Source organism: Lethenteron reissneri, chromosome 58 (assembly GCF_015708825.2).
Source record: "Lethenteron reissneri isolate LAM-NWPU_2019-01 chromosome 58, ASM1570882v1, whole genome shotgun sequence".
Classification (NCBI taxonomy): domain Eukaryota; kingdom Metazoa; phylum Chordata; class Hyperoartia; order Petromyzontiformes; family Petromyzontidae; genus Lethenteron; species Lethenteron reissneri.
Window position 1 is genome coordinate 7,691,847 of NC_083836.1, and position 19,220 is coordinate 7,711,066.

At 47.4% G+C, this 19,220-nt stretch overlaps 2 protein-coding genes across 12 annotated transcripts in view; one reads left to right on the forward strand and one right to left on the reverse strand.

The window, feature by feature from the left end:
* Window positions 1–19,220, forward strand: part of LOC133357615 (guanine nucleotide exchange factor DBS-like) — a 198,514-nt gene that overhangs the window by 79,224 nt on the left and 100,070 nt on the right. For all 8 annotated transcript variants that reach the window (XM_061575651.1, XM_061575648.1, XM_061575649.1 and 5 more), the window contains 2 exons: window positions 1,832–1,923; window positions 3,602–3,690. In XM_061575651.1, coding sequence (XP_061431635.1) covers window positions 1,832–1,923; window positions 3,602–3,690 — 181 coding nt within the window. The remainder of the gene's footprint in view (window positions 1–1,831; window positions 1,924–3,601; window positions 3,691–19,220) is intronic.
* Window positions 17,157–19,220, reverse strand: part of B3GNT5 (UDP-GlcNAc:betaGal beta-1,3-N-acetylglucosaminyltransferase 5) — a 36,828-nt gene continuing 34,764 nt past the window's right edge. For all 4 annotated transcript variants that reach the window (XM_061575665.1, XM_061575666.1, XM_061575664.1 and 1 more), the window contains one exon: window positions 17,157–18,662. In XM_061575665.1, coding sequence (XP_061431649.1) covers window positions 18,146–18,662 — 517 coding nt within the window. In that variant the 3' untranslated portion in view covers window positions 17,157–18,145. The remainder of the gene's footprint in view (window positions 18,663–19,220) is intronic.

Here is a 19,220-nt window from a genome sequence, read left to right on the forward strand (position 1 = left end):
CCCACTGAGCTATGTAGTAGCTCTCTTAAGAAAGCGACCTAGCCACAAATGTACGTATGTTGAACCTCTTTCGCACCACCGTGCCAATCGGAGGTGCTCCAGTGGCCTCCTAAAGTCGGAAGGATGAGCGTTCCAGACGGCCGCAGAAACGCATCTGAAAGCGCGCGATGCGGTTACCGTCATTGTTTGATGGCCAGCATCGAACAATGATATCTCGTTGAAGTGGCTTATCGCGTGGACATTTCTAACAGCTGGTTACTCTAAACGCACGTTGATCCGAAATGTGGAGGGGAAAACCGGAGGACCCGGAGAAAAATCCATGCGACCGCAGGGAGAACATGCAAAATGCAAATATACAGGCGTCAGGGTCGGGATGGAACGCACGACCTGCATACCAGGCGGGAGAGTTAACATCTTGCCACCTTGGCGCCCTATATATATTTATCACATATATATACCGTAATGCGATGTCTCCATGCAAAGCATGTCAGTGAACATTTCAATAAAAAAAAACTGACAATAATAAGGAAAATACCATTGGCTGATCAGTCTACTTCAGTGGTTGGTTGTAAAGCTGTGCAAACAAAACATGGCTTCTTAATTTTTACTGAAAAGATTCGACTGCGTCTACAATTCCTGATGCGGCTCGTGGGACGGCCTTTCAAAGTGCAGCGGGCGTTGACCCTCGTCCCCTCCTGATGTTTTATCTTATCCGAACGGAATTTTTATTTCGTCTCAACCTAGGCGCTTTACAAAGAATGAACAACTGTGCAACGTCGCGTGTGTGAAGGTAGTCACGGTGGAGACGAGGCGAATGAAATAGATGAGAGAGGAAGCGATGGGGGCGAATCTGTGATGATGCGTGAATTGGGTGAAAGCAAAATCGATGAGAGTAAATGATGATGAGTGGAATGAATGGGGAATGAGTGATAGCCATGTAAATACGTTCCTTCGGAGTGGGCAGGTAGGAACTTGGTTGGACAGCGCATTCGTGCACGGCAGAAAGCTCGCGGTCATGTGACGCACTTCAACCAATCCGGGAGCGTACATGTTTGGGATGCATAATCAACGTTTTTGGGTTTAGATCGCGTTATTTATAAATGTGTCGTAACCCTCCACCACCCGACACGGCCAATCAGTAAAAAAGTGTCACGTTGACAAAAGACAAATTAGTTCACTGCTTTAGCCCACCGGTGTGTTGAAGCGTGAAACCACAACATTTACAATTTGAGTACGACGTTTCGCTGGTAATTGCATCCAGCATCATCGGGCAATTCCCAAACATTCAAAATGTTTGGGATGGGCTATGCACGACAGACAAATAATCCCTGGTGGGCAGTGTGGAACTGTTGTTCCTACCTGTATAAGAATATGAAAAGGGAATAGTAACGGTGTTGGTGGTTATGAGGCGGAGATTAAGGGGGCAGGGGGGGTCGTGAGGTGAGCTAGAGAACAATAAGTGAGTTTTTAGTGAGGAGCGGAAACTTAGTGAGAAAAGGCTTAATGTGGTGTGGGAAGTTTGTTACAGTAAAGGGGGGGGGGAGACGAGTGTGGATTGAGCAATAGTAGGAGAACGAGACAGCAAGCGGCTACTCCGAACCACCAAAGTTTCACCACTCACCAGTGTCCAGTTGCGACTGATACCACAAGAAACCAACAGCGGCTCCTGTAAAGCGCCAGGGTACGGGCGGCCTTGTTTCGGAAGGAGATAGCGATGACGATGGTCATGCTGAAAATGATGACAAAAATGATCTTTATGAGGGCGACGACGATGACTGTAATGATCCTAATGATGATGACGATAATGACGATACGACTTGTGCCTTTTAAGGTGCTGTAAGGAGAGGTGTGGACAAGCAGGCGTGCGCTGAGATGGACCCCGCCAAAAAGAAAGGCCTCAAAAAGATGAAAAGCACACCAAAGGTGAGAACTTTGGATGGACGGACAGGCCCACAACTCCCTGCCATCGTCGCAAATGCTCTTGCCATGTAATTAAACGGCTGTGCATCCCAGCATTCGATCCTTTGACAAATGTATTCTCCTTCTTGGTTTTTTCGGTAAAGTCATGTAGAATGTAAATAATAAAAATAATAATACAATATATTATTATTTGGCATTTTTATTATTTTATTATTTCCATGTAAATAATAAAAAATAAAAAATATTGCAAATAATATTATAATATAATATATTTTGTACACAATGGATAATATAATATATTAATAATATATTATTATTATTTGTTATTTTTATTATTTTATTATTTCCATGGAAATAATAGCACCTTAGAAGGCACAAGCCGTATCGTCATCATCATTAGGATCATTACAGTAAATAATAGAATAATAACAAATAACAAATAATATAATATATTTTTATTTTTATTATTTTATTATTTGCATTCTACGTGACTTTACCGAAAGAAGCAAGAAGATGAATCCCTGCAGTCACGAAAGCTTTCAATCGAAATGTATTCTCGCTCGTGGCAATACGTTCGGAAGCAGAGTGCCAATGTTGAGGAGGTCTGCTGGCCACGAGAGGAACTCTGGAGAGAGTTCGTGCAGCGTTGCTGTCCCTCATCCATTGAAGAATCGCAGACTGAATGTATGTATATCTATGGGACATTTTTTGGCGGTATAAAAATTATGAAAAGTAAGCAAGGTATCTATTTGGTGTTTTAACACCTGTTTCATTGCCAGAAAAAGTGGAAACCTATTCTCATTTTTAAATCTTTCATATTAAGTTCGCTTGCTTGCTTGCGTGCTTGCTTGCTTAGGACCGTGCAAATCTTTCGGTCGTTTTTTAGCCCACTTCCCGTGATCCAATAGAGCTGACATTTTGCACACAGACTCGTTGTGCGTGACAATTAATGTTCGTGAAAAAAAATTCAAAAATTTTACACTGTTTAGGGAAATTTTTAAAAATATTTAATTACCAATTGCTTAATGCTGCCAGACAATCATCTGACCCATAGGTGGCAGCCATCTCAAGCCAGAAGACGAGAGGACTCTAGCCACCCCGATGCCATGCATATAAAGGATTTATAGTGAAAAACTTAGTTTTTACGGGTTTACTTGTTAAATCCTTTATATTAAGTTCACTTGCTTGCTTGCTTGCGCGCTTACGACCGTGAAAATCTTTCGGTCGTTTTTTAACCCACTTCCCGTGATCCAATCGAGCTGACATTTTGCACACAGACTCGTTGTGCGTGACAATTTATTTTCGTGAAATTTTTTTTCCATAACTTTACACTTTTTAGGAATTTTTTTTATATTTCATTACCAATTGCTTAATTGTGGCAGGCAATCATCTGACCCATAGGTGGCAGCCATCTCAAGCCAGAGGACGAGAGCACTCTAGCCGCCACGCATATAAAGGATTTATAGTGAAAAGCTTTGTTTTTACGGGTTAATTTTTTTCAGAACGAATGTATGCGCGTTGAACTTCTTTCGCACCGCACGTAGCCAACCGTGCTAAATCGGAGGTGCGTGACAGTCATTCATTCGACGTCTCGAGATCCAGGGGGCAAGGAAGTGATGTCCGCGTCCAATTTGTGCTCCCTCCCCGTGAACGCTCCGCGTCGAACGCTCGCCGGGCCCAGATCGAGGTGGTGCACGACGAGAGCCAGGGCGGCTCGCCGATGGCGGTGGCGGGCAGCGACAGCGAGGAGAACACCTTGACACGCAGACGGTGAGTTCCCCCCCTCCGCGCTACCACCACATCACCCACACCGCACCCACCCCCCCACCTCGCCGGAGATGGACAGCGACGGCCGGGGACGAACGGAACGCAGGTGAGTGAGCGCCGATCTCCCCCCCCGAGTCTCTTGACGGCTGACGGCAGCGGAAGAATGGCCTGTCGACCGCGGACGGGACCCGAGTGAGCTTGTTCAGACCACGGCTTTCGTGCGAACCGCCATCGCCCTGCGGTCAGCGCCAGTTCACGAGCTGCTCCACCACCCCCCACACCCCACATCCGCCCCCCCGCCGTTTCGTGGGGTAAAGTTCGCGAGCCGACAGGAAACACCCGCGGTTTGGCAGCGGTGCGCGAAAGTGGATCGTAGCGCTCCGCCGCATTCATCGGCAACTCTGCAGCGCACGACAACCGAAATGTACTCCGCCGAATGATGATGTTGCGTCGTGGGGCGGTGGGTCTTCTTCGGAGCAGGCGTCCGCTGAATATGTGGTGGCGTTTTCCTCTGCGGTTCTGGCGAAGTGTTAGAATGTATTATTCTATGGTTCTTTCGGTAAAGTCACGTAGATAGAAAATAAAATAAAAATATCAAAAATATCAAAAACCAAAAAACTCACGGCGTTTCGATCGTAACACAAGCGGTCGTCATCAAAACTCACGAGAAAAAAAGGGCCCTTTTATTCTCTCCGCCTGATGACGGCCGCTTGTGTTGCGATCGAAACGTCGTGAGTAAAAAAAAAAATTGTATATTTTTATTATTTTATTCTCTATCTACTTGACTTTACCGAAATAACCATAGCATATGAATTTCTGCAATAACGAAAGTAAAATGTGTCCATGATACCGCGATAGTTGCGTGGGCGGGAGGGGGGGAGGGTGTGCAGTAACGGGGCGGTAGTTAGCGCACTGCGCCGCGTACCACAGACACCCGAGTTCGATTCCTGGCCACGGCTAACATCATTGGCATATATCTGAATTGGTTCCAACACACACACACGCAAAGACAAATAGCCCCCGTATAGTCTTAACACACTGTTGGGGCAAGTGCTGTTAGCGAGCCACCTATGAAAGCCGGCAAGGTGCACGGGCGGGTGGGTGGACAGCACCACGCCCGGCCGCCTTTGTCTCCCCAGCGGCGATATTTGCACACCGCACCAGGTATTCATTTGAGGCTGAGTCGACCTAGGGGAGGCCCAGGACCGGTTCAAACACACACACACACACCTTGCACCTCAGGGGTACATATTTACAACAACAACAACCGCCATTCGCCACTAAGTGGCGGTGACGTCACCACGACGCTTGTGCCAGGCTATGTGCACCCTGAGGCCACGTGAAGTGTCGAACATATTTACACACACACGCTCACACACAAAAATACAAACATACAATACAATGCTTGAAACGTGCATGCAAATGTACCTTGAGGTTAATGGCTGTACACGATACGACAAACCAGACAAGGAACTTCACAAAGAATGAACAACGGCACAACAACGCGTGTGTGAATGTAATGGTGGAGGTGGGGAGAATGACATATACGAGAGGAAGTAATGGAAGCAACCCTGATGATGGCAGGGATTGGGTGAAAGCGACATTGGTGACAGTAAATGATGACGAATGTATTGAATGAATAGGGAATGAGTGAGAGTGACGAATCATCAACTTGTGGTACACAAATATCCCCTGTGTAGCTAAAGTGTTGTTAGCGAGCATCTATTAAGGCGTGCAAGGTGCAAGGGGGGAGTGGTGTGCCCAGGGCTTTGTCTCCCCAGCGCTGATGTTTGTACCCTACAGCAGGTACTCATTTAAGGTTCAGTCGACTTAGGGGAGGCCCACGACCAGTTCAGATAGTTATCAGTGGTGTTGGCCCTGAGCGGGAAGAGGAAAGACCCCAGCTGGGCCCCAAAGTGAGAGGGCCAGGAGGTATGCAGTCAACAATGCTTGACTCAGGGAGGAGGACGCCCCTGCCATGCATAGTCCCATGGGATGTTGGCTACCAACAACAAGGCAACTCCTATGACTAATTGGGAATGGGACGCAAGCGTAGGATTGATCACCCTGTCGCTGGCCGCCTTTGGGGAGGGTGTATAGTATGAAAGGCCGAAACACCCTAGGAACCAAAGGGTCACTACTGACGATGCGCTCCCCAAATTTCACCAGGCTCACTGTTCATGAACTCTTGGAAGTGCTTGCACAAAGGATAGTAACATCTCATCCTGTGTTCTTTGGAATCACAAAATCCCTGTCACACAAACGCTTGCCGGCCAATGGCTGCCGCTAGGCCCCAAGAAAATCAAAGCAAAAGCTTAGGGGCCCCAAACAGCCCAAGGGGGGCCTCAGATTCATGAAAATATACGGGTGCATGAAAATTCCAGCTCGAAATTCGGGTCTTTATACACATTCAAAAGAAAATCAATGCTCGTCATTATAAAAAGACACTTGTTTAAGTCATTTCACCTTATTGATATAACAATTAAGCGATGTAGCTTGTACAGCTTGCACCCAATGTATGCTGAGGCCCCCACTCGGTGGTGGTGGTGGGTCCACCACCACCTCTCCACCACCCCCGATACGCCAACACCGCTGTGCACCACCGGTGATTTTCCTTTTCGGGCTTTGGCTTTCCATGCCCGGTGACTGCCAGTTACGAGGTCGCACTCACCGCACGCAAAGTGCTTGCCACAAATGAACCGCAATACCTCGCGTATCTCATCAAGGAGCATGAACCATCATCACGCGAACTGCAGTCATCCTAGCAGCAGCAGCAGCGGCTTGTGAGTGGCTATCAAACAAAGAATGGTCACCGGCATCGCGCGCTTTCAGATGCGCTTCTACGGCCGTCTGGAACGCTCTTCCTTCCGATGTTAGGATGCCACTGGAGCTATGCACTCTTAAATCTAGATTGAAAACGAATTTCTTGGGAAATATTTTCGTGTTTAGTCTGTTTCCCTTCACCCCGTGCCTCCGATTAGCGTGGTTGCCTGCATACGGTGCGAAAGAAGTTCAACACGCGTAAATAAGTCTGCAATGACCAAAGTGTGAATCTCATGCATCGCATTTTTATTTGAAAACAACAACAACAAAATCTCTGAACTCAAACTATAACCTGATAACCACGTATCCTATTGCTAACCGACTGTGTCTCACACCTCAAATCCGTTGAAACAATATCTACGTCTTGAAATGCCTGTTCGGCTGCCAATTTCCCCGTACGGTTACACAAGAGCTGTGGAGAATGTGGAAGGTTTTACTGGTAGGAACCTCCTGGTTACACCAGCCCACAGGGGATTATTTTGTCCGTCCATCGTGCAGGGAGGGGCTGGGTGGGGAGGGAGGGGCTGGGTGGGGAGGGGAGGGTGGGGAGGGGCTGGGTGGGGAGGGGAGGGTGGGGAGGTGCTGGGTGGGGAGGGTGGAGAGGGGCTGGGTGGGGAGGGTGGGGAGGGGCTGGGTGGGGAGGGTGGGGCTGGGTGGGGGGTGGGAGGGGTGGGGCTGGGTGGGGAGGGGCTGGTTACCCCGTGGTGCCCTTATGAAACTCAACGTTTAACCTACTCACGCCGGCTTGTGCCCGCCCTCACAGTCGGCCATATTTGCGGAATACACCACGCCGTCGTTGACCCTGGCCATTGACCGAGCAACCCAACGTTCCTACCAGCTCCCTCCGCAGGAATGTGTTACAGTGTGAACCTTGGCCTGGCCACAGTTGAACAACGATCACTGTTCTGAGTTTAGTTGTTTCTTGGGTAAAGCTGCACGAGTACAGGATCGTGTAAACAGTGGTTACCTTCTCTTACAGACAGAACAAAAACCATACGTTTTGCTCTACGCATAGCGCATATACATATGAATATCATAATTTAACACGTAGGCTTTCGCGACTAATATCATCCATAAGAGGTTTTTTTGGGTTAGATCTGGCTGTCGCCTGATGAAGCTAGTTGTAATTACTGGCGAAACGTCGTACTCAAGTTGTAATTGTTGTGGCTTGGCTCTCCAACACACCGGTGTGCTGTACTAGTGACGAATTGGCCACGTTCTGTTTACGTGACAACCCTTACTAGTTGGCTGTGTCGGGTGGTGGCGGGTTTTAACGACACATTTATGCGATTTAACCCAAAAAAACCTCTTATTATGGACGAATATCATAATTTAACATCGGAAGATATATTGCGAGACATCGCATATCCGACCGTTACATTTCACCTTGACCAATTCACGGCCCACACCCATGATAGTATTTGTGCATGCTGTAGCAATCATGTTCTACACATGTTCTATACATTTTCACATATATTCAACCTCTTCACATATCCGTCAATAGGCCTCAGTCTCCAGCGGGATGCATATGCGACACATTGTACAATTCAGCCTGCAAAGCACCGTGGGAGAAATTCTCAGCACCAAGCATATGCCCTCCTCCCCTCTCTCTCTTGGCAAAATAGGCACTGCATCCATCATATGCGCCCGACTGGCCTAAACAATCAGTACTCCAAGTGCTGCCTTGTTACACTCTGTGTCAACAGATCAGTGTGATGACCGAGTATTCGGGTTGGCACCTCTGGTATCATGTGAAGATGAATATCTCCGTATACCGTAAGAGGGTGAATAACTGCACGTGCACGCGCTGTGGTTTATTGTTGTTGTTCTTACACAATTGAACAACCAAAAAAAGTTGAGACTTTTAATGTCCTGGGGAAGACTTGACAAGAGATGCCATACTCTTTGGTTCTTTCGGTAAAGTCACGTAGGTGAAAAAATTATAATAAAATGAAAATTACTACATTAAATCACGACGTTTCGGAGGCAACACAAGCTTCCGCCATCAGGTGGAACAGCCACAGCAAAATTACCTACTCACTACAATAATTTTGCTGTGGCTGTTGCACCTGATGACGGAAGCTTGTGTTGCCTCCGAAACGTCGTGATTTAATTTAGTAATTTTCATTTTATTATTTTTATTATTATTTATTATTTTTTCACCTACGTGACGAAAACTTCAAATCTAGAAAAAAGGAGATGCCATTACAGCTGCCTCCTCGACGATAGGACGCAATCCTGCGAACACGAGGGGCAGGTGGAAACCCTGCCATGTACACGTCCCACCACGACTAGAGATCACCAGGACACTTTAGCTTGGCTGCTCCACCTGATTAAAGTATTCCCGTTTCACCTCTGTTGGGCATCATCATCATCATCGGTATGGGGCAGCTATTGCTCACACACCTCCGATTTTCGCACCTCCGATCAGCACGGTTGGCGACGTACGGTTTGCGAAAGAAGTTCTAACGTACATCATACACCCAATTGGCAGAAGATATTGCAAGGGCTGTTACAGAGAGCAGAGTTGTTGGGCTTGGGTAAGGAAGAGGTGGAAGCGCCAAACTTGTAACGTCTCAGCTACTAAAATCCCTTCTCGCACTCATGCATAAAATAGTTTGCGTCGAAATCTGTTCCTTACAAATCATGCCACCGAATTTGAATGCTGTTGATGCGTTCACCAAATGCTGAAGCGTCACATCCACAGCCCTAAACGCACGTGACGAAACAACTCGAAACATTGCAGTAAAAAGCTGGATGTAAGCGCACCGTGAGCAGAGTGCTGATAGGAGCAACGCACAGGTGCCGGGGTGGAATGCAAGGGGACAACTTATGATACCAGCGTGCGACTTCGTACAGAATCACCGATGGCCTTGCTCCCAAGCGGTGTTGCTTGATATCAAGTCAATCCGTGTGACCAATCGCGAGTTCACCTCGTTGTTGCAGAGGTTCACGGTTCGAGCCCGGTGGCCACTCTGGTTAATGAAACTACATTTTTTTTTTACCAGGTAAGGCCCACTGAGCTGCTATATAGCGCCTTTTGGCGTCATCTGGTCCAACACCATGTGAGACTAGGCTCAAGGAAAGCTGTCTCGGGTGTGGACCAATCAACTTCAAGGACAGTGCATACATTATCAGAGTTATGTTTTTTGTTTACATTATGACTGCAGGTATTGTGGTCTATGCAAACATGAATCCTCGTAAAAAAAAGGTGTCAGTTTTGTTGCCAGATAAAAGGGTAAAAAAACAATTATCATATTTTTCTACTGGCAAATGAGGTTCCAATGGTGCTGCTACATAGCTCTTTGTTTTCACAAGTGATCTGGCCACAAATGATAGCTAAAAAAAGTAGCTTATCATCGTGTGGAAATTTACAGCAGCCAAACACTCTAAACGCATGTTGTTGTTTCTAAACGTGGAGGGGGAAAACCCGGAGGACCCGGAAAAAAATCCGCGTGACCACGTGGAGAGAAAGAGAGAGACACGCAAACTCCAAATATACAGCTCGGCGTCAGGGTCGGCATCGAATCCACGACCTCCTGTATACCAGGCGAGGTAGTTAACATCTCCTAGCCACCGTGGCTGATGCCGTCCGCTTCACAGTTGATGTTAAAGGTCCCGTGATGTTGTTCAAGGCGGGCGCGTCTCGGTCGAAATTTGAGAAATTTCCTCGCGAGTCACTGGATTGGGCTAAACCACCGCAACATCGCCTCCCCCCCCTCCCGCTATTGGCACACTTCGCTCTGTAAAACGGTTCCCTTTGGCAAGAACCTTGCGCTTTAAGAATGACGGGAATAACCAAATGCACTGGCATAAACGATTCTCAGCTACATGCTGCGGAGTTCACGTGCGAGTCTGAGAAGTGATATATTCAATTCACCCTTAAAACTTGACGTGACGTCGACACGATGCCGTACGATTTTATTACACGAAAATAAATTGTAACAATGTGTTAATCCCACTTGAAATAAAATCTAACGGGTTTCCTTTTATATGAGATACAGAATCCCAGTGCAATCCTCTGGTTACGTATATCATACATACTTATGCAATTTAAACTTATATACTTCATATATTTCACGAATTTATTTTGAGTGATTTGCCTTCCTTTCCCATACTTTGTTTTTTTGTGCTGCGTGTTGTTGTAACCACTTAAGGAGCTTCATAGCTCATCGGATTTCTCCAGGATAAATACATATTATGAGTCTAATAAGTATTGACAAAACCCTTCCAATGCAGTACAATTTTTTGTATTATATTGTATTTATTAGTTCTTTTTCGGTGGAACGGTTGTGCCGGTGGCTGGCACTGTGAACCCACCGACCCGATTCTCAGCCACAGCAAACCCCTTGACCAGCCAACGCTTGCCAGCGTGGTGAAGTATGGTCGAACAACGCTCATCAACGCTGTGGCATGGGGAGGCCTTCTATCTAGCAATGGATTGACAACGGGCTGTTGATACATATGGTTAATGTTTATTTTCCAAACACACATCTGTAACCTGCAAAAAATACGAATGCTTATAAAATGCAAGATGCAGAGATTATCACAAAACGCAGGGATTCACAGAAAAGGAAAGCGCACAGAACTGCTAAATAATGCAGCCGGCATCTTTTTGATGGAGACATCATAGTCTAAGGAGAGTGCTCAAAGTAGTTACAACATACATGCAGAGTAATCTGGTAAAAAAAAATTGAAGGTGGAGCCCTGAAATTGCTTGCTCAAACCACTGCAGCCAAGTCGGAGCGCCTCTACAAGGGAGTTCTCTTTCGAGAGAGGTAGCTCCTTGAAATCGATTTCAAGGAGCTACCTCTCTCTCGAGAGAGAGAGACGTAGCTCCTTGAAATCGATTTGGCCTCATCCCTAAAACATTGGCCAGGAATCTGATGAGCTACAAAGCTCGTTTTTTTTCTTCTTGGTTCTTTCGGTAAAGTCACGTAGAAGGGAAATAATAAAATAATAACAATAAAACATAATAAAATAATTCTCACGACGTTTCGGCCACAACGCAAGCAGCCGTCCGCAGGTGAAGACCAGGTCTGTCGGGGTCTTCACCTGAGGACGGCTGCTTGCGTTGTGGCCGAAACGTCGTGAGAATTATTTTATTGTTTTTATTTTTATTATTTTATTATTTCCCTTCTACGTGACTTTACCGAAAGAACCAAGAAGATGAATCCCTGCAAGTCACGAAAGCTTTGAATCGAAAAAGCTCGTTTTGTTTACAGACGTCCAGCACGGTCACGGTATCAGACGAACCACGCTGCATCCCATTTACACCGCTGGGCGCAGGGAGGCGATTGAGATCTGCAACACCGCTGGTTTGGTGTAAACAAAGTGATCAAACAATAATAATAATAAATAAATGGGGCTCTTCGTGAACCATCCTGAAGGGAATTCCAGATTTCACATCCACACAGTGGAGGTTTCGTGTCCGCGTTTGCGAAAATCTCGCCACGCCGTGGCGCATTCTCGTCAAGAAATGCTGGCGCAAAGCTGTCAAAAATAATAGAAATGTGGAAAAATATTGCTCAGGCTGTGTGTATATATATAAAAGCCAAATAATATATACAACGTTAATAAAATTATACATTTTGCACATTTTGTAAATAAAAAAACGAAACATTCAGTAAGTGACTCAAGGACTCAGTGAGCGTTTTAAATTCATCGCTGGTCGTCAGTATCACCGATTCGCACGCGCGACAGCGACCGATGCAATACAGGAACAGCGTCGCATATCCGACCACCAACAATGCCGTGTAAACAAACCCTGCCCTGACCAATTAACCGACCCCACACACACACACACAGGGCAGTATCTGGGCATGGACGGTGCAACTGTTCTGTTCTGCGGGCGTTCACACACCCGATCACTTCGCGTACGCGCGAGCGCGCTCCGATCCTTGAGCACCTTCGAGAACTTGGGGCCCTTTCGCCGTGTTTGACGCGGTTTGACTTTTACGTCCACCGCTATATTTGTGCACGGAGTAACTGTACGTGAATATAGACGTCCACACACCTGAACTTCTGTTCACGCGTAGCGTAGTTCACCAGCGAGTCAGACACGCCGCTACTTTGTGCTGCATTTTTATCCTCCTTCCCACTAAGCTGCCATACACCATACTGCGATTGCTACACACGACCGAATTCCAGACAACCACCACATCCCTTGAGGACTCTCGTGAGTTTCCAAAGTCCATTTCCCAAGGCGTGTTTATCTTTTTGGCACATCTCGGCAAATAACATTCCACCAGGAGCGTCAGAAAGGGCCACAATCCAGCTTCAGGCACATTGAGAGGGGCAATAAATAACTGGGCCGGCAATTAAGTGTGCAGGCGTGGGGGGGGGGGGGCTGCGTCTAATGCCGAGGCTACAGTTATTGGTTCGTGGTGCTGTGCGTGCGCAAATTCTTTTAACCGGTCCCGGGCCTCCCCTAGGTCGACTCGGCCTCAAATGAGTCCCTGGTGCGGTGTGTAAACATCGCCACTGGGGAGACAAAGGTGACCGGGCATGGTGTTGGCCACCAACCCCCTCGTATACCGATCCAGCCTTCATAGTTGCAGAGTTAACAGTACTTGCCCCAACAGTGTGTTAAGGCTACACGGGGGATCTTTATCTTTGTGTGTGTACGTGTGTGGCCGTGTAGTGTGTGTGTGCGCGTATATAGGGTGTGGGGAGCTATAGCGTAGCAGTAACCACGCTGTGCTACGAATCCGGTCGACCCGAGTTCGATTCCCGTTAACGGCCAACACCAGTGACAATTTAATTAACTGGTCCTGGGCCTCCCCTAGGTCGACTAAGCCTCAAATTAGTACCTAGTGCGATGTGTAAACATTGCCACTGGGGAGACAAAGGCGGCCGGGCGTGGTGCTGGCCACACCACCATTTCAAGTGTTGTGCATGCCATAATACGTGTTCGATAACAGAACAGTCGGAGGCTACACGAGGGATATTTGTATTTGTGGATGGTTGTATAAATGGAAGGATGCATCAAAATGTATTCATAGATTGAACCGATTCTTACGCTCGTGGTACAAACATCAGATCGCTAAATGTGGAAATTAAGTATTTACAATTTACACAAATTATCTGCTCATATTACATTTAGGCAAACGGATTGCTTAAAACTGTACAGTGTAGTCAAAGCAAACGAGAAACAATACAAACGCGATAGTAAAAAAAAACGAGACCACATTGATTTTCTTTATACAATCGCGACCCCAATTTGCAACTATCCATAAAGTAACTATTTAACTAACTTTTTTTATTCTTGGTTCTTTCGGTAAAGTCACGTAGAAGGGAAATAATAAAATAATAGAAATATAAAATAAGTGCTGTTATTGTTTTATATCAATATTATTTTATTATTTCCCTTCTACGTGACTTTACCGAAAGAACCAAGAATATGAATCCCTGCAGTCACGAAAGCTTTAAATCAAAATTTAACTTCTTGGTTCTTTCGGTAAAGTCACGTAGAATGGAAATAATAAAATAATAAAAATAAAACGTAATAAAATAATAAAAATAAAACATAATAAAATGTTTTATTTTTTTATTTTATTATTTCCATTCTACGTGACTTTACCAAAACAACCAAGAAGATGAATCCCTGCAGACACGAAAGCTTTAAATCGAAATCAAAATTTAACTTTTTATACTATTTTTTATTTTACCAGGTAAAGGCCTACTGAGCTATGTAGCTCTTTTTCAGAAGCGACCTGGCCACAAATGACAGCTCGACAGAGTGGCTTATTACGTGGAAATTTACAAATATTCTAAACGCATGTTTCTAAATGTGGAGTGGAAAAGCCGGATGACCCGGAGAAAAATCCACGCCACCACGGGGGGAGAGACACACAAACTCCAAATATACAGCAGGTGTCAGGGTCGAGATTGAACCCACGACCTCCTGCATACCAGGCGAAGCAGGACACATCTCGCAACCGTGGGGGTCAATAACTCCTTGATGTGTTTGTGTTCGTGTGTTCGTGTATATCGGCGTGTATCTATATATAGGCTTTTTCTATACCGTTATCCTCTCGTAGATGCATTAACGGCATTCTACCGGCATCAGAGTCCGTCAAGTGGCTGCTGCATGTGGCTGATCCGTCCAGGTAAATGTCTAGGGAGTGTGCGCCTTGGGTGAGACTTAATGAAATTCCAATGAGACCCAGAACACTGTGGATGGTGATGGTGGTGGCAAGCAGTGACGGTGCTAGCCATTTCAATTGGGGGGGGGGGGGCATAAGCAGACATTTAGGGGGGCCCCCCTCTTTCAATGCCTAAAGTTCTAGTGAGATGACAGAAGAGCTATGAAGAAGAGATAGAGTTGTAGAGAAATGTAGACAAATAAAAGATGTAGTGAGACAACAGAGGAGACATGCATCAAAGAGAGACGAGAGAGATTTTCTTTTTATTTAGATGTTTATGTTTTTAAGAATCCGGGGCCCATTGAGTCACATGGGGACTCCCGGGTCAATACTTGGGTTAACAGAGCGATGGCTTGTGCCAGACAGACTGAAATGTGAAGGCCTTCCAATGTTTTATTATCTGCGTAGTCAGGGAAAAATGCCGTATCACAAACTGGTACGCGGCACATTTTGTTTTGAAAGTCTGCAAAGGATATTTGCGCATTCACGGCGAGCCAATGCGCGTGCAGTGAGCGCACGTGTGTGTGTGCATGTTTGTGCGCGCACGTCTGTGCGGGCATGTGCGTGCCACTTATTGGCGAACGGCGGTTTGTTGTTGTAGCTTTATGGGAGTATCCAGGGACGAGTGGTGGTACGGCAGCGCGCTGTGAACTCGGGGACCCGAATTAAAATTGTGGCCACGGCGAACTTCAGGGGCGAGCGCTCATTTTGACCAGTCCTGACCTCCCCAACTCCTGGTTCCTTCACCAACCAACACGGACCCAGGGTAGTGAAGTATCGTTTTAAAAACTCATGACTTGGCATGGAGATCTTTGACAAAGGGCTGTACAATTATTACTTCATTATTATTGTATGTATGTGACAGTGTCTGCATGTGTGCGTAATACAGTTTAATGGATGTGCTTTTGTGCACAACGTATACACGAATGTGTCTTTGCGTGCGAGCTTCCCTATAAACATTTGGTGCAAAATATCTTTCGCCAAGGGATTCAAGAATAACGTGTACGTTCTTCAACACCTCTTTAATTTTTTTCCCCTGACCTAGATCAAAGTGAGCTTTTGCATTACCAATCATATTTTATTCATCTAACCACCTCTATAAGAATGTGCAAGACACACTAATTTCACATCTGGAAACTCACCGATCAAGGCAAACACACAACCCATTTTTTGGAACACTCTCAAGAACGACAATTTAAAAAAGCGCGTGCAAATGACGGCAAAGCTCTCGATTATAATCCGTGTTTATACACACATACATATGGCTATGTGAAGGCTCATTCAATAAATAATTGTTCTGTAAGTCACTGGTAGAGAGAAAGTCAAACACCTAAGCGTAACTATGGTATCACCTGCATTGTTAGTGCATTTGCTGCCGATACATCGAAGGCTTGGGCGGCCCACTTCAGAGCCGTCAAGTCTGTTTGCCTACTGCATTGCATTTCTGTGCATTTGAAAATTACCGGGCCGTCGACCCAGGCACCTAGGTTGACCTGGCTTTGAACATTAACGATTTTTTTTTCACAATTGGTTGGTCGTTGAGCCCCTTGTGGTTATGCCTTCCGAAATGTACGCCTCCAACGCGTTCTTTAAATGCTCACTGCTGCCGCAGGCAATGAATTTGTCCGCAGATGAATTCGCTCGATGACCAAATCGCCAAGGTCGAGGAAGCTTAGCAGGGTTCAAGCCTGAACAGATGGTGGCTGGATAGGCGACTATGATGCAAAACAGGTGTTATAGGCTTCTGGGAGGCGTACGGTGTCCAAATCCAATGCCGCGCTGTAAAGTCGACGTTACGATGCCGTCAACGAACCACACTGGGCCAGCATGGTGAGGGTATGGGTCAAGGAACTCACAAGACCCACGCGGTGCGGGGAGATCCTCATCATCCAGCAGTGGATTAACAATAATAGCTGTTACACGTGCATTGCTGTATCACAGTGCTGTACTTTATCAGAGTAAGTAAGGCATCTCAGACATTGACTCAAAACGACCAAAAAAAACACCGCTTGGCTTAAGCCCTTTTTTAAAAAAAACTGTGGTTAGAACACCTGGAAATTCAGAGTTTGCGGGATCGAGTTTTGGTTGCAACAGTTCAGCGAATGGCCGAGGGGAGAGATAGCAAGGTGCGTGCTCTACCTTGTGACCCTCTCACCCCTCGCGTCTAAACCTCATGTAAACGAAACAAAACTTTGGATTTTTTATTTTACCAGGCAAGGCCCACTGAGCTTTGTAGCTCTGGCCACAAATTATCGCCCAACGAAGTGGCTTGTCGCGTGGAATTTATAGCAGCAGCCAAATACTCTAAACGCGTGACGTCGATTCTAAATGTGGAGGGAATAACCGGGAGACCCGGAGAAAAATGCACGGGACCACGGGGAGAACATGCAAACTCCAAATACATAGCAGGTATTAGGGTCGGGATAGAACCCACGGACCTCTTGTACAGCAGGTGATGTAGTTAACATCTCGTCGCCGTATAAAACTCGCAAACTTCTGACCCCCCCTGAGCACGATTGTCGACAGGATGTCCGCAGCTTTCATAAACTTCGTCACGTGATGTGCAAATGAGCAGCAAGCCCTGTGACACTGCCTGGGTTGTGGACAAAGGAGGAGCAGGAAGGGGTGCCTGGTCGTGCGAGGGCTGGAGTTTTCCCGAGTCGGTCCTCCAATACAGAGATCATGTTTATGGCTTTTCGGCAAACATCCGCACAGAGTAGCATTGTACCAGTGCTCACGCATGTACGTGTAAACATGCGTGTCGTGTAACCCGTGTGTTTAAAGTGTAGTGTGTTCAGTGTTTTGCCGTTTCCGTGTCTGCATGTCGCCTACGCTGTCCGCTTTTGTGCATCTGTTGCATGCGATGTACGCACGCGTATGCCACGAGCGTGAATGTGTGCGTTATATACACTGTGGTTTTGTCGATTACCTATTCACGTTTGTGAGCGTATCCGGAGACACAGCGTAGGTGCGCGTGTATTCACATACATAAGAGTGTTCATATGAAATTCCTGAAGACGGCCGGTCAGTCGCAATGTCTTCATGAGCAGCCCTGAGACAGTGGTCAAAATTCCATCTTCCTATGGCGGATGACTGGTCTCGCGACATCACTTCAAGATCGGTTGACCCTCGCAACGTTCTACTCATTGATTTCACCTCATAGAGGTGAAAGTGATGTTGTTGATCGTGACACGGATGATGAGAGGTGACGATTGTTACGGCGATGAGTGACATTCGTGGTGATGACGATGATGAGAGGTAGGTGACGATCATGATGAAAACGATGACGGTGATAATGATGACAACAACGCTGAAGATGCCAATGATTGCGACGACGGCGGCGGCGTGTCGACTGAATCGCCGACCGCGACTCAAACTTCACCCAACCACGAGTCGACCGCGTTCCTCGTGCACATCCCACGCACGCGCAGAAGAGTCACGGACCCCGGCGGGCGACCCGAGCCTCCGCCCCCGCCGCCCGTCGGCGCTCAGAGCGGCATCGCGCAGGGGTAAACGATGTGGACGAAGGGCAGGTTCACCAGCGCCGCGTTCACCACCCCGCACAGCGCCCGCCGCGCCGCCGACGCCGCCCCCCCCCCGCCCCGGCGTTCCGCCTCCGCGGGCCCCACCACCGCCTCCTGCCACAGCGCGGCCATCTCGCCGGCGCCCACGTGGCCGTGCGAGCTGAGCACGCGCCCGTGGGCGCACGGGTGGCGCACGGCGCGCCCCTCGCCGCACAGGAAGGGCTCCGAGCGAGGCCGCGGGGAGCCGGGGATGCGCGACGCGCACACCCCCAGGAAGACGTCGTCGATGTAGAGGTCGCGGCGCAGGGTGAGCGCGGCGCGGTAGGCGCGGCGCGCCAGCCCCGCCGACACCACGTAGGCGGCGCCCGCCGTGTAGTCCGGGTAGGCGGGCAGGGGGTAGATGTCGGTCGGCACGAAGTACTTGCTGGAGCGGGAGCGCACCGGCGGGGCGCCGCGGTGCACGTGGCCTACCCAGAAGTCCCTGTCGACGGTGGGGGGGGGGGGATGTTCGTCATTTCTCGCCATCGTACGCAGCCAACTGCGCTAGATAGAGGGTGCGAAAGGAGTAAGTTACGAAAATAAATTGAAATATTCAAATGCGGTGGAGACGGCGAGATTAGACCGTGACCTACATGAGGATGGATGTGACAATGCAGCGAGCGATAGAGACAATGGGAGAGACTGCCACGTGCTGCAAGCGGTCACCTTTGTCAGAATTTCTTATTTTGATCCTATGTCTGGCCAAAGACGACAACCTGTGGCGTTTTAGCCAAGGCCTCCATCTGTGGATTGTTGTCATTCTCTTCGTCTAGTTGTCTAAAGCAGCCAAAGATGTCGTACACCCTTGAGTTATTCATTGTCAGTGTGAGGGGGCACAATTATGACCCTCTCCCGATATTATCTGGCCAGTCAACCACTTAAATACATTTTTACGTACATACTAGCAAACCGCACGTCTTTTTGACGTGACCGTCCATCCGTCTCCAGCCAGCCAGGAAAAAGAACTTGCATTCTTATGCAGAGCTCTGTCTCGTCAACC